General features: G+C 42.3%; 1 protein-coding gene across 2 annotated transcripts in view; it reads left to right on the top strand.

Moving 5' to 3' along the window:
- The window catches only part of NOTCH2 (notch receptor 2), a 164,448-nt gene that overhangs the window by 98,344 nt on the left and 49,859 nt on the right, over nt 1–16,245 (top strand). For both annotated transcript variants that reach the window (XM_011285094.4, XM_019837710.3), the window contains exons 6-12: nt 6,355–6,588; nt 7,940–8,095; nt 8,562–8,750; nt 9,905–10,018; nt 10,800–10,913; nt 12,593–12,826; nt 15,721–15,831. In XM_011285094.4, coding sequence (XP_011283396.1) covers nt 6,355–6,588; nt 7,940–8,095; nt 8,562–8,750; nt 9,905–10,018; nt 10,800–10,913; nt 12,593–12,826; nt 15,721–15,831 — 1,152 coding nt within the window. The remainder of the gene's footprint in view (nt 1–6,354; nt 6,589–7,939; nt 8,096–8,561; nt 8,751–9,904; nt 10,019–10,799; nt 10,914–12,592; nt 12,827–15,720; nt 15,832–16,245) is intronic.

Below are 16,245 nucleotides of genomic sequence, written 5' to 3'. Positions count from 1 at the left end.
CCAGGACTAGGACAGTCAAGCTTATCCTCTGATCTTACACTTCTGCAGTGGAATAGAGCATCTGTGCATAGAGAAGGTTCTGTAGGACAAGGTTATGGGTGTGCTCTACTATGATATGGAAAGATGGAACCTCCACACTTAGGAGCTTGGGTGATAGTTGGCTGGAAGGAGATACTGGAGACTGAATTCTCTTGATTTAACCACAACAGAGGAGGTAGCAGGGCCAGAGCAAGGGCCTGCCAAACTCATTTTTTATATTATTCTTCATGTGCTGATTGTTGTTGCAATGAGAGTTGACCCTTAACAGGGCCACTGATGTGATAAAAGTTTTTCCCACACACTTCACAGTTGAGAGATGACTAGGCAGGGAAAGGACTTTATCCTGAAGTGCTAAGGGTCAGTGATCATTTCTTTTCTGTTTTTCCTTTCCTCTCACTTCACAGTCACTTGTAACTCCAAGTCAGATTGGTGGTTTGTTTGTGGTACCTTGAAAGAGCCATAATGAGCTGTTTGCATCCCAGTGTGTTGCAACTCATAAGTGGTGTCTGTTTAGAGGTCCTGGCTCACTGGGCTAGAGCTTGATGCTGATGAAGCCTCAGTCATGGTTTCCATTTTAGTACAGCCCTCTTGGGTTCACTCTCTTATATTAACTTCCAGAGGCTGTGCCCACAATCTAACTCATTCATCCGTTGATTTTAAGACCATAGGATGAGGCAGTAAGAAACTATCGACATGAAGGAGACCTACTCCAACAAAACTAATGCAGCGGACATATTTTCTGATGGTGGGTTTTTAGTATTGTCTTCCTTAGTAGCACTACTGAAGTGCCTTGCTTTTCCCCTGTGTTTCTCAATCCTGCTCTCTCAACAGCCAGCTCAGAGTCCCCTTCCTTATTCAGACGACTAACTTGATCTGCTATGACCTCACACCCCCAACATCCTTTTCAGCACTTGATGATTTCCATTTTTTAATTTTGTCTATTTCTAACATTCCTCCAACTCGTTGTGCAAATGTGGACAAGTCACCGCACCTTTCTGGCCCTAGTTTCCCCGTGCGTAAAATGAGCACATTACATTAAATCTGAAGTCTAAGGTCTGTTTTACCCAGTGCCTGGTAAAGTGCCAGATACATAAACTGAGGTGAATGGCAGCCACAGTTCCTGTCCTCAAGGAGCATATAGTCTAATAGGGGCAGAGAAAAGAATAAATAAATATATTATTTATTCTGTAAAGAATAAATATATGTATGTATTCTGTAAAGGATAAATATATGTATTCTGTAAAGGATAAATATATGTATTTATTCTGTAAAGAATAAATAAATCCAAAAGTTCAACTTTTGATGGTGGCAGGATAGAGTGAATTAAATAGATGCATATGGAGAAAATTGGGAAGATGTGAATTTGGATATCTAGTTAAGTTATAAGAGAAGTCAAAGAATGGGAAGTTACTAGCCATATAAATAAGAGGGAGAAGAATATTTTGAGGTGGTGAGAACAGGATATGCAGAGGTTCTGAGGTAAGAAAGAACTTAATGTTTGAGCCAACAGTAAGTCATTGTGTCTGGAGTAAAATAAAGCAAGGGAAGGTGTAGATTTGAGATATATTTCAGAGGCAAAAGTGATCAGCCAGAAAATTATCGGGAGCTACGGGTGGCCCTAAGTGTTTAAGGTATCAGCCGAGGATTTGGTACTGTGACATTTCATACCAAGTTAGCTGAGACTCATGGTGGCAGTAGAGAAGGTAGTTGCTAATAACAAGTTACTTCTTTTCTCTTTTGCTGTTGGGAAATGGGAAGGGCCTAGTAGCCCAGTTCCTTAGCCTCAACATTAAATAGCAGTAGCTTGCAATATCTGGCAGGTGGAAATTACTAAGAGGGATAATTGATGCCCTCAAAAACTTGCCTAACAGAGCTTTGTGCAATATATTTTGGGAGTCACCAGCCAAGTGTGTGTGTTGACACAGATGATATCCATGCTGAGACTTGTTTGAGTGGAACATTTAGTAGCTTGGTAGGGCATGGATACAACATAGCTCTCCCTTTTCACCAGATGCGTTTGTATGCTGGGTAGCTCATAACTTAGTTCTGTCTCCTTCTCTCCCTACTAACAGAGAGCCATTTGTTTTAGTCCCTCCTATATTCTAGACTAATCTTCAAATGCAGTTTTGATCATCTTTCCCCATGTGTGAGCCTATAATAACTCACCCTTGCTTGTTGTATCACATTCAGAATTCATACTAGAATTCAAAGCCTTAAATGATCTCCAACCTTTCCTCTTTTTAAACCCCAGCCAAGGAATACCCTTCAGTCATTTTGATGTCTTCAGGACCTAGTCCTACCACCCTCAGTGAGCCTTCTGCCTCCAGCTCAGGTTAATGCTTTCTTGCCATGGAGTAGTGGTGAGAGCCAAATGACCTCAGACCATGCACCAACCCCTCCAGATGACCACCGTAAACTCTTCCTATTTCAATATTCAGTGACTTTCCGCCTTTATTCTCATCTGTACCAAGGGTGTTCTTTAATTATCACATGCTTCCTGCCTTCTCAGCGTGCTTTATGATCCTAGGATCAGAGATCTAGCCTGCAGATCTTGTTGATTGAAAGCAAGGCTGGAAACTTTGCTGTAGTGAGAAGGGCAGTAGATTTGGAGCCAGACTGATCTGGATTTGAATGGCATTGCTCTCACTTACTAGTGACCTTTCTGACTAGTGACCTTTCTGACCCTGATGTTTCTTATTCTTAGGCTTCTGCATTGATTTCCTCCTGTGCCAAGAAGTGGTGGCCTGAAGGAGGGGCAGTATCTTAGCAGGCATTCCAATGGGAATTTTGGAGCAAGCACTTGTAGTGGCCTCCCAGCTTACCATTTTCCTCATTCTGGTTTGTAGAATTGGAATGAAGAGTAAAAAAATTCTGGCAGAAATGAGTCTGAGAGCGAATGTTTTTCTGGAGAAATGTTCCTGAATCTTAGAGAAAAATGACCCATTTTGTAGAAAGTAATTTATAAGCCAGTGTGCTTTTGGCTCTCTAGATTTGGTTACTCTGACAAACATTATCTAACAGATAGATATACAATTCTCAGGTGTTCTAATCTTCAACAACAATCCCATTCAAAAAATAGCAAACTGTACCTAAAAGTACATTTGATTTTTGGATAATAATTTGACTGTTGAATTTTTCCTGTAATCTGATCACGTGAGTAATGATTTGAGTCCTTCCCATCCTTCTTCACCCTCTTCACTTCCTCGTGCCTTCATGAACTTGGGAAACTGAGGCACACAAAGACGGTTTTGATACGGTCAGACTCACACCTCAAATCTTCATTAAAAGTTTTAGGGGTGCCTGGGTGGCTCAGTCAGCTAAGCGTCTGACTTCGGCTGAGGTCATGGTCTCATGGTTCCTGAGTTCAAGCCCCGTGTCAGGCTCTGTGCTGACAGCTTGGAGCCTGGAGCCTGCTTCGGATTCTGCATCTCCCTCTCTCTCTCTCTGCCCCTCCCCTGCTTGCACTCTGTCTCTCTCTCAGAAATAAATAATAAACATTAAAAAAAGAAAAGAGTTTTAGAGGTAGGCAGCTCTGGTTTAAATCCTGCTTCCCCTGCTCTCCCTGCCTGACACCAGTTATTTTACCTGAGCCTGTTTCCTTGACTCTAAATGAGATAAATTTTGTGACAGCTCAGCACAATGCCTGGTTCAAAGCAGGGAAACAATGACTCTTGGTTTCCTTTCCCAGGGGTGCCAAATATCCATTCCAAGCATTGTTTTATTTACCTAGTCTGTCTTACTATAATATTTAAGTGTCTGAATATTATGTTATGTAAGAAATACATTCGAGATATTTTTAAACGCACAGTGTCCTATACTCAGAACTATCACAGAGCCAGTCAAAAAGAAAAAGAACATCCAAATTGCTCAGATTCACCACGTAAGTTTGGTTTGAGGGTACCCTAGATATTTGAGTTAGCTTAAGAGACAAGACTCTCAGTAATTTCCAGGTTACAGTAACTCTTTACCTACTTCTTAGTCATGTTTTCATTTCTAAATCCCACCTGTATCCTAATTACATGTCTGTCTTTACTCTGATGCAGCATTTCTGCCTGTGCTTTCTGCAATAAATGACATCATGTGCCCTGGGGGAAGTGATTGCCGGTGCGTGTATGCAGACTCACTCACTCAGTTCGTATTAGTTAATACTGGGGGGTGCAGTTGACAGATCCCCATCTGAAATTAGGGAAACCTATTGAAAGGGCCATCTCTCATTATGAGCATTTGGGCTTCAGGAACAACTGGAACCAACAACTTGAATGCCACCATGATTCTGTTTTTCTCTTCTGTGCACTTCTGATTCACCCCTATCACTTTGTAGACCAGCCACTTTATCCTTTTGGTCCATGTGGCAAAGGGTCCTTAGTCCAAAAATTTAGAAAAGGGACATAGTGGTAACAGCTTGTGTCAGATGCCCATCCTGGGTCAGTCAGCTAGATTAGGAGGTCATGATCGTGTAAAGGTATGGTGACTCCTTCAAGAATTATATGGATGAAGTGGGGTGAGGAGAAGCACACAGAATGGGGGTGATGAGCACAGAGTTCCAGAGATGCCCACACACCCATCCTGCCATCCTAGTCAGTGAGATTTTAGCTAGGGATACAAAAAAATATTCCTGAACTGAGGTTGTTTACAGCCAAGTGATGGGAGGTGGATGTAGAATCAAGTAAGTGCAATAGAGTAATGCTAGTTCTTTTTTTTTTTTTTTTTGAGAGAGAGACAGAGTAGGAGTAGGGGAGGGGCAGAGAGAGAGGGAGACAAAGAATCCGAAGCAGGCTCTAGGTCCGAGCTGTTAGCACAGAGCCCAACACAGGGCTCAGGCCCACGAACCATGAGATCACGACCTGAGCTGAAGTCAGTCGCTTAACCGACTGAGCCACCCTGGCACCTCAGATGGTAGTTCTGTAATAATGGGTGTACAGGTTAGATTAGGGTAAAGAATAGACAGTCAGGTTAGATCAGATACAACTAACTTCTGTTAGCAGTGATGGCTACACAGCTGGGCACATTGAAGGCTTTCTGAAAAGAGCCACTTGAGTTACTGTTAGGAATTCTAGGGACTAGGGATAGCCTTGGCATTTTCTGAGTATAAACATCATGTGCTTTTTTATTGAGAGGCCTCTTCACCAGCATGCCTTTTTAAATTATTCATCGAATTCTTTAACAAAGATAGAATTAAAGGACACCTTGAGGGTTTTTTTTTTTTTTTTTTTTTTTTTTTGAGTTTCAGCCACTTGTGTTGTGTTTTGGAGAATTCAGATGATCTGAACATGAGTTCCCTTTGATAGCTGTCTAAACTGATATTCATCAATTTGTTTCATAATCCATGTGGTCTGGCACTAAATTGCTTGTTAATCACAGATTCCTTGCTTGTAAGCTGAAGACATGCTTTTGTTCCTTATCACAGAGCCCGAGAGCTTTTGTCATAGGCCCCATCCTTTGCTGTTATAGTGACCTGCATTATATCCATAAGTGGTCTCACATATTGTCCTTCAGTTTGCTCTTTTTCAGACAGATCAAACCAATCCTTTTTCCGTCTTCTATATCACTGGGTCAGTTTTCTGCATCTTATTCCACAAATCCACATCCTTGAAGGTTGGGTGCCACAGGCTGTGCACAGTTTGCTCCAATTTCGTCCGTCATCTTGGTGTTGCCTTTCACCTCTACAGTTTACCAAAGCTTTTCATGTCCATCTCTGCTGCCTCCCCTCTCTCATCCTTTCTTTTATTTCTTAATTAAACTTTTTGTTTTGAGATTATCATAGTTTCACATGCAGTTATGAGAATTAATACAGAGAGATACCCTATACTGTTTACCAAGGCTCCCCCAATGATAACATCATCATGCAAATCTGTTGTACAGTATCATAACCAGGATGTTGACATTGATGCAATCAGGATATAGAACAACTGCCTTGACATTTTGACATTTAGATTCCTTCTCATCATTCACTCCTGTTTTTCACTCCTCTCCTATACTCTTCTTCCCACTTCTCACTTACATATTCATTGCCCCAGGGATTTAACTGAGTTAAGGATGCTGCAAGACTAATTTTTTCTTTAATAGGTTGGCTAAATTCTCACGTCAGAATTTCTAGGAATGGCAGTTTCCATTCCTCTTTATTTGTCTGGAATAGATATCATGTGGATTGTCTATGGTAGCCCTAAAATTCACATGAAGACCTGGTCCACTGTGAGTTCCGCTTGCCTGAATTTCAGGCAGGTCACATGAGGATGAGGCATGTGCGGGAGCTGGTGTGGTACTAATTCTTTGGGACTTCAGAGCCCTAATCAAAGGCACTTTCTTCCCCCAAAGGACAGTTCTGCACAGAGGATGTAGACGAGTGTCTGCTGCAACCTAACGCTTGTCAGAACGGAGGCACCTGCACCAACCGCAACGGGGGCTATGGCTGCGTGTGTGTCAATGGCTGGAGTGGAGACGACTGCAGTGAGAACATCGATGACTGCGCCTTCGCCTCCTGCACTCCCGGCTCCACGTGCATTGACCGTGTGGCCTCCTTCTCTTGCATGTGCCCTGAAGGAAAGGCAGGTGAGGCCAGCAGGACAGAACTGGAGTTCACGGAAGGGGCCGGGGAGCATTCAGGATCTTTTAATGAGCATCTGTAGGAACATGTTAGTCAAGTGTTAATTCTGGAAGTGTAATTGCTAGCTCAAGTGCTATGAAAGTAGTCTTCTTTAGGGCTTTTGGCTCTCATCTTAAATCTGCATACCTCAGTTTTTCATCCCCCTAAAATGAAAGTTAGTAACTGTTGCCTTGGGAACTTCTGTTGACCTCCTTAAGATTTGAGGCTGAAAAGCACCTCAGGAATTAAGGTTAATTTCTCAGAAATTAAGACCAAATTACCAATAAATGGATTTAGGAACTTCATTTTGAGAAGAACTCTTTTACTCAGAGGGAGTTGGGAGGAGAGAAACATTTGAACGCATTCCAACTCTCAGTGTCTATGGAAATATTCCTCTAAGGGAAGAATTTTACTAACTGCAGAGTTAGTTGCTCTAGTCTCTGAAGGTAACAGCTCCCAGTCCTAGGGGTAGATAGCAGTGAAGGGAGGAATGTGACAGAAGAAGATAGCTTAACTGAGAATTTTGTACCCAGCACTTTTGAAATGTTCTCATTTCGGCTTTTGGAAAGGCCCCACCTCTAGCTTTGTAGACGAAGCATTAGTTACCTGTTCTTAAGCTAATTGCAGACTGGAAAATCCAGTTCCCATGTGAATTACATGGAACATGGGACCTAGTAATACCTTTAGAGTCCTGGGGGCACTTGAGCCAGGAATGTTGACACTATTAAAAAGCTACTCTAGTGTAGGCTTATGATGTTCAGCTGTTTTTTGTTTTTGTTTTTGTTTTGTCTTCTGAGGCTAGTCAAATCCTGGTGGCCCCATGATCGTCAGGTAGCAAGCATAATTTTAGGAAAGTAGTTGCTAAATAAAATATAATAAAATATAAGATACATGCAGTATTTGGAATATGTAGTAAAAAATCATTTGTTGTTTATTTGAAATTCAAGTTGAACTGGACATCCTCTATTTTTATTTGCTAATCTGGCAGCCCTCTCAGAAGGCTCTCTCCATTTTCATGTCACCATCCTCTGACCATCTCACTTTATGGCCTGGGATGCCTGTACCCTTGAGGAGAGGTCTCGCTGGGGGCTTAGGGTCAGAGCACGAGGGTTGTCCACAGAGGCTCCTTGCTTGCTGCTGGCTGCAGCATGTCCCTAAGGTAGGATTAGGCAAAGGATTAGGGAAGTTGCCTCTAAATCTCCATGTTGGACTTTGGTGAGGTGAGCATAAGATTTTCCCAACTCCATGAAAGAGAAAACTCTTCCTCAAGTAAGGGACATTTTTTCTTTGTTCTCCTTGCCCCACCCTGTGTGACAGGTCTCTTGTGTCATTTGGATGATGCATGCATCAGCAATCCTTGCCATAAGGGGGCACTGTGTGATACCAACCCCCTGAACGGGCAGTATATTTGCACCTGCCCCCAAGGCTACAAAGGCGCTGACTGCACAGAAGATGTGGATGAATGTGCCATGGGTAAGTACACGGAACCTTCCCTATGCCTCATGGTGTCTGTCGAGCTCAGTGAGCATTCAGACAGAAGCACATTTTACTCTAGGAGCATGTTACACCCAAACCTCCGATCTCTCCTGTTACATGCTTACTGTTTATAACCCCCCAATGTAAACATATATTCTCTTCTAAGAACTGAGTAAATGGAAAGTCTGTACCTGATTCCTAACAGGAAGCCCTACCCAAGTGACAGTTCGGGCAAAAGAACAGAGATGCACAAGAGTTGAAATTGCTTTATTCTTGCCTTGCCTTGGCTTCTTCCTTTCTTCTTTGTATTTTAAGGAAGAAAATAGTAAATTGAGAACCGGATTATTAAAGGCCTAGCCCTAATGCTGTCATTATGCAGAGTCAGGTCCACTTCTGCAATCCATATTTGTGGAAATTCTATCAAAGTACTTTGATTCCAGTAATTGGTGCTTGTGTTTTCTAGCCAATAGCAATCCTTGTGAGCATGCAGGAAAATGTGTGAATACAGATGGTGCCTTCCACTGTGAATGTCTGAGGGGCTATACAGGGCCTCGTTGCGAGTTGGATATCAATGAGTGCCATTCCGACCCCTGCCAGAACGATGCGACCTGTCTGGATAAGATTGGAGGCTTCACGTGTCTGTGCATGCCAGGTACATGGGCCCGTCAGTATGTGGGATCTAGACAAGAGACAGTGCCCTGCAGTTCTCTTAGGCGGAGCACTCAGTACAGGGTGGCAATCCCATGAGCTCTGTCAGCATTTAATTCCCAATAATGACAGGGTTCCCAGCCAAGGGGACCCTTAAGGAGTAAGGCAGTGCTAGAATTGTTAGAGTGATGGACACTAAATTAAACAAGTCCATATATCAACATCAGTTACATGTAAGAGAAAAATTCAGAAGTGATTGTTTTTATGCAAGTATTCTTTGGTTTAACAAAGGATTTACCATAACAGTCCTATAAATAGCAAGGTTTCCTAATCTCTTGATACATTATAAATACCCTACTATTCCATTTATAAAAATTATTTTACCCGTAATTGTTTAGGAACTTGCTATTTATCTGTAGTAATGTGCATATTGTTAGTTGTACTCTGGAGTGCTTCTACAGAAACCATTTCTTGAATTCTCAGAGAGCACAGGTAAGTCCAGTTTAAAATGACATTTGAGGGGCGCCTGGGTGGCTCAGTCAGTTGAGTACTGATCCCAGTATTGTGGGATCAAGCCCCTTGTCGGGGTCCACGCTGAGCACGGAGCCTGCTTAAGATTCTGTCTTCCCCTGCCCCTCTGCCCCTCTCCCCCACTCGTGTTCTCTCTCTCTAAAAAAAAATAATAATTTAAAAAATGAAAAAATGACATATGATAGTGGCTGCTTTACTTGATTAAACCTGCTAGCCAGTCTAGCACTGGAAGGCCCTCCTGACCTTGACTTATAGCCTGAGAGCAACAGGATCTCCAGGTCAGCGGGTCTGTGTGAACATTGATTGGGGACCCTATGGGCCTGGCACTGCTCTGAAAGTGAAGCAGGGCCTGGTCAGAGAATGTAGGAGTGTCTTTGCTGGCATGCTATATTTTACCAGTGTCTTTGGAGGTAACCTTTTCTCCCTCTTCACAGTGATGTGCATTTCTCACCGTATGCTCCTATCTCACTGATACTTGCAGTGACTATTTCCCATCAGGGGAGACTCCGCTTTGCCTTCTGCGGAAATGTTCACGCTCATAGAGGATGTAGTCATCTGCAAATTTGTGCTTTCTTGGCTAGAATATGCCTTTCTTTCTAAGCCACTTGTGTGGTCTAATTTGTTCAGGTTTCAAAGGTGTGCATTGTGAATTGGAGATAAACGAATGTCAGAGCAACCCTTGTGTGAACAATGGTCAGTGTGTAGATAAAGTCAATCGCTTCCAGTGTCTGTGTCCGCCTGGTAAGTGCCCACCACCTGCCCCTGTTTTCTTTGAAAGCACAAAGCTGACTGACCACAGGGAAGGGAGGAGGAGAGAATGTGTGTGGGCTGTACATGAGGAAGTCATTAAAGTGAGCACTTTGGAATCGGAGTGTGTACAGAAACGGGGAGTTTGTTTCAGCTAGTGTATCATCCAAATCCTTTGTGGCCAGAAGTCCAAGTCTATTCTGAATGGCCCATGACCTCTCTGTCTGTGTATATATTTCAGAAAGTTCATACCTCACAGAAGCCTTAGTTGTAGGCTATTCAGGGATTTTCCCCCGCCATGGGTCATATTCTTGAAGCCCCTCTGTGAGACTTTTATTGTTAGATATTTCACCCTAGGTCCAGAAACAGACAACACAAGTCAGTTTTTTCCAAAGAATGCTCTGTGTCTCCTTTTGCCCCCCAAAGCTACTGTTGAAGACATGCCAAATTTTCTGCCACAGACAATAGCCTCTCCTTGTTATTTCTCCAGAGAGAAGGTCTCAGTCCTCTGAAGCTACCCTCACTTGTTTGAGGGCTCCATGTATAACCATTCTGTCCCTACTTCAGCTGCAAGTGAAATCTGTACTGGGAATAAACAGAGGTTGAGACACACACGGTTGTCTCTGATGCCCTGAGCTTCACCCAGTTATCCCAGTTACCTGCTGGGGAGAATAATTTTATGTTTGCTGAGCCACTGGTTTAAGCCCTTTGTAGACCTTAGATGGATAGACATAGGGGAATCCTTTGACTCGTGTCATCACTCTGCCCTTTTAAGGTTTCACTGGGCCAGTTTGCCAGATTGATATTGATGACTGTTCCAGTACTCCGTGTCTGAATGGGGCAAAGTGTATTGATCACCCAAATGGCTATGAATGCCAGTGTGCCACAGGTAAGATTGTTCTCACTTTCTGTTCACCTGATATGTCTGTCTGAACAAAATAGGAGGCTGTCCTCTACTCGCTGCCCTACCAGGCCAGTCCACTAATGAGCTGCTCTGTGTTTAGAGAGAGCTGCTTCCAGCATAGTTTTTGCTTCTCTCACGGTTTCCTCCTACAACACCTGCCTCCTTCTCCACCACAATAGTGGCCTAGCTTGGACATTTCCATTTGGTGTCCAGGTCTTTCTGGGATAGATTTTGGCAGCGGTGAGTTTCCAGCTGGCTTGACTTACTCCTTTGGGAAAGGGAAGAATTCCAGCTGAAAGCTATTTTTCACTAGGGCTTCTCAGCAGGAGACCTGTCTCTGTGTTTTTTGAGGCAAGTGATTGAACAAAGGCCCAGAAGTCTAAGGGCCATTGTGTGCAAGTGCAGAGGTTTTCCGAGTAAAAGACTGCCCAGCCCCTGAGAGTCAGGTGTGTTATCTGAATGGGAGAGAGAACTCTGGGAAAGTTTAGGTCCTCTTTCCTGACTTCTGCTACTCCAGTGAAAAAGAATCTGTTTACACATATTCTGCATTTCTGATCTGTGGCCACATTTCTCATTTGGGAGTGGATTTGAATAAGTCAAACGTCCCTTATTACACATTTGCTTTTACACAGACCAGTATTATAGAGAAGGACTAGAAATTATTAGAAAAGATGATTTCTCAATTTATTTTTTATGTGACCGCTTAAGGGAAAAAGAAGTTATGAATATAATTCCAGACCTGTTTCTTATTTTGGAAGATTGATTCTTAAAGGATTTTAAACATCATGTGCATGATTTCTTTCTGATGACAGAAAAGCAAACTAAGTCACAAAAATAAACACAGAGAATTAGTGTTTCAGTAGTACTGGAACATTACCATTTACTGGGCCTCCTTAGATTAGGTCCCGTCAGATGAACCAGTTCACTTCTTTCTCTTTTTGCAAACTGTTGTCTTTGGTTGGAGGAGTTCCAGATTTTGTCCTCCTCTGGCCAGATTATCCTCATGGAGAATAACCTCTGGAGAGAGTTTAAAAATCTTGAACTCATGTTTGAAAGGAAGAGAGCCCACCCCACCCCTCGCCTTTCTTTAAAATCCTTTAAAAGGGATTTAAAGTTGAATGAAGTCTTATTTTCCCTTTTTCTTTTAATGCTCATAAACTTTCATTCATTTTAATTAACAGGTACTTACTAAAAACTTAGTATATATGTAAGCACAGTACTCTGGGAGCATTTAAGAGGGATACAGAAAAGTTCTCTGTATACTAAGGTCAGAATTGGGAAGATAAGATACACGTAACCATTAATACAGTATCTGTATGTTGCGTTTGGGAAGAAAGGGATAGAGAGGTAAAAATATAATGGAAAAATATTGAGAGCTAGTCCCCACTGAAGCCCAGTATGAAATGATGATGCAGTTAAAGTATCTCTGCAGTGAAACCCACTGATCATTTTGAGAAAGGTATTTGAATTCTACAAATTTTATTTGAAAAACTTTGTTTTAAACACAGCTCTCTAGGATTGCCTTATAAATGGTTTGTTTCAGCTGCTCGTTGCCTGTGGTAGAAATGTTAGGACATGAGGTCTATAGTGGATGTGGCCACACTTATATTCAGGTGTGGAGTCTGCCTTGGTTTTTAAGCCTTCTTGGTAAAATTCCTTTCAAGGATTCACTGGTGTGTTGTGCGAGGAGAACATCGACAACTGTGACCCTGATCCTTGCCACCATGGCCAGTGTCAGGATGGGATTGATTCCTACACCTGCATCTGCAACCCGGGGTACATGGGTGCCATCTGCAGTGACCAGATAGATGAATGTTACAGCAGCCCTTGCCTGAATGATGGTCGCTGCATTGACCTTGTAAATGGCTACCAGTGCAACTGCCAGCCAGGCACGTCAGGTAAGCCCGCTCTCTTTATGTCTCCTCTGGAGTTTTCACTCTTCCTGAAAAACAATTTGCACAGATATCTCAGACTTTCTTGGCATATGCTTCGATACCTAAAAAACAGTCCTGATTCTGAAAAGCACAGCCAAAGCTTCAGCCAGAATCATCTCAGTCTCTAGTCAGTGGAGAAATTAGAGACAATAGTTTTGCAAAACTGATGACTGTGTGTGTGTGTGTGTGTGTGTGTGTTTTATTAGAAGAAGACACCCCACCTCAAAAAATCGAAATTATTATTTAAAATTGGAAACCCTCTTGCCTTCGTGTCTTGATTTGATTGTCCTTTTCCCTTGAACTTCCACCCCACTCAGAGTAATGAAGCTGGCCCTTTTCCCTCTCGCTCCCTCCTGTCCTTCCAGTTGTGTTTTTCTCTGTTTCAGAGTCCAGTATCTTTAATGTGACACTTCTCTTCTGCCGTGTTTCGGGTGGACCTTGGGCATTTGGGGGAATTCTCAGGGAGAGCAGAGACTTCACAGCACGGTCCAGTCATTGTAAATTAGAATGCACAGCCACCGTTTCCCACCCCCGAGTTCAGTGCTGTTTCCCCGACTCTGGTTGAGTGACTGCTCGTTAGTTGGGAGGGCATGCTGCTCCTTGCTGGGGGAATGTTGAGTTATTTTCTCAGGCGGCAGCATTTCGCAGGTCTCACTGGAGTCTGTTTTACTTATTTGAGGAATAATTATGGTCACAACTGTGGTTAATGGACAGAGAAGTACTATGTCTCAGATCAAAGAAAATGTATTAGTGGAAGATTAACTAGTGTGTGCCTTTGTTAGAAGGGAACCTGCCAATACAAGAGAGTGATTTATTGAGAACTCATTCTTGATTTAAGGAAAATGGCCTACATAGGGGGCAAAGGTGGGGGAGGTGGTTAACTGCCCTCATTTTATTTTGTTATTTCCAAATCCATTTCTTCAAACTTGTCAAAGGCCCTGGTCTTCGTCCAGGACCTCATACATGCCAAGTTTGAAAACAAAGTCCTTTTTGAGTTGCTCAAGCATACGAAAAACATCCCATGCCTTCACAGTTGAAAGTGCCTTCCCCCTCCCCACGTTTAGATAACTCACTAAAAGGGCTGAATAGATCTTTGTGAAGCCTTCCAAAAGCAATTTGCTTCCGGGCTGGTCCCCAGACATGAGAAATTGCAGTACGAAAAGAAATTTGAGAGATTTACAAGCAATTGAATGGACGCCTTTAGAATGGTGGGGCTGTTTTAGGCTTTGCTATCATTCCCATTATAACAAACATACTAGAAACCTGGGTGAGTGGTGGGTTGGCAGGCACTTTGTTTTCTCTGGGATTATATCATTATGCCAGGATGTATCAGGTGTATTCCCTGGGGAGGACAGAGAAGGCAAGGTGTAAGTAGCTGTCACTGAGAAATGCAAGAAGTAAATATGAGTGGTGTGCAGGTAGCATAGAGTGAAGGCCCCAAAACCTCTCAGAAAACTGCCAAATCCCTTCCTGTGGCTGTTGGGAGAATTAAAGCAAAGAGATGTAGGCGTTATAAAAAAATCTTGGTCTATAATGGGTGGAGAAAGACCTGACATGTACTACGGGCCTAGATGGACGGGTCTATTTTAATTAATCATTCTGAATAGACTTTTGAGTTCTAGAGTGAGAATCCATAACCCATTCGTAACATGGTCCTAAGTTGGTAAGTTGGATTTTGGATGAGTATAAACAGAAGGGGTACTTTACCATGTGCTAGTTATAATTGTGGTTTCTCATTTACTGGGTACTTAAAGTGAGATAAATAACCCAGAATCACTTCTGAGGCTTCTTTCACCCATGGTCTTATGATGGGAAACTGTTTTAAGTAAGTTTCTTTAGGTTCTAAGTCACAGAAACCAACCTGACTAGTTTAAGGATTCCTTAGCAAACAAGCAAACGATAACTACAGAATAGACAAAAGATCTAGTGAAAGCACACAGAAGCATCTCACAGATTCCAAGTGAGAATTGATTGGTAAATCTTTGCAGAGATTATCAGGAAGCAAAGAAATCTATAGACCACAGTTCATATAGTCCCACAGTTCATATTCCAGTGTCCCAATGAGAAAATTACATTGGCTCATCTTGGGCATGGTGTCTGGTCCTACTCAAATAAAATATAGCCTCCTGCGGCCTGCCATGGTTGATTGTAGGTGAATGGGGGTTTTCAGTCAAGGCTAGACACATCTCCTAAAAGTATCCAGGAGTATGGAAACTCTTGCCTCATTTGTGGCTAGTGAGGCAGCATGGCCTCGTTCATCACAGAGTGACCAGTGTGGTGTGGTGAAGCGGACAGAATCCAAAGTGCCTGGTTCACATCCTGGCTGTACTGCCGTAGTTGTGCAAGTCCACGATACAGTGGGTGTATTACAACTTGATGTACCAGTTGAGTGAGAAGACTAAAGAAAACTTATGTGAAGTGGGAGGCAGAGTACTTGCACATAATAATGGCTCAATAAATTTTAACGTAATTATTATTAATAAATATTAATACAAAATATGAGTGAATCAAAATTTTTACAACTTTCAATGGAAATTTTGTTAGTTTAAAGCCTAGTTTTACTGGGCTTTAGTTTTAGAATTTTTAAACTACCAAAGCGGTTTTCTATGAGTTGGAAATAAGACATCACTAAATTCATGTTAAGTACATAACAAAGTATCAGTATTTTTATAAGATGATGGTAAAAATTATGATTGCTATATCCTTGCTGTTTAGTTACCCATATCTACAATTACACCTTTATTAATATAGCTGTATCTAGGGTTGGCTGTATACTCTTTAGATTTCTTAACACCTAGCATCACATGCTATTTTTGTGGTAATACTGCATGGTTTCTTTTCTACTTTTATCTTTGCAGGTGTTAATTGTGAAATCAATTTTGATGACTGTGCAAGTAACCCTTGTGTCCACGGAGTCTGTATGGATGGCATTAATCGTTATAGTTGTGTCTGCTCACCGGGATTCACAGGTAACACCTTTTTTGTTGGGAGGTCCCTCCTTCAGCCCCATCACTTTGGGAAAGGGGCATATGAAGGAAAATCACTTTTCAAATGTTTCCTATTTCTTTGTCTCTTCGAAGGTTAGAAATGTGTTTCTGTACTTCTCTGGCCTAGTTTTCTACTTATAGGCCTTCCATAAATCATAACATGAAACTTTTCCTCAGTTAGGGTTTTTAGACCACATGTTTTTGGGGTTTTTTTTACATTTTATTTATTTTGGAGAGAGAGAGGGAGACAGAGCACAAGTTGGGGAGAGGCAGAGAGAGAGAGGGAGACACAGAATCCGAAGCAGGCTCCAGGCTCTGAGCTGTCAGCACAGAGCCCAATGCGGGGCTTGAACTCACAAGCCATGAGATCATGACCTGAGCCAAAGTTGGATGCTT

Source organism: Felis catus, chromosome C1, assembly GCF_018350175.1.
Source record: "Felis catus isolate Fca126 chromosome C1, F.catus_Fca126_mat1.0, whole genome shotgun sequence".
Lineage (NCBI taxonomy): Eukaryota > Metazoa > Chordata > Mammalia > Carnivora > Felidae > Felis > Felis catus.
This window is presented reverse-complemented; position numbering and strand designations above follow the sequence as displayed.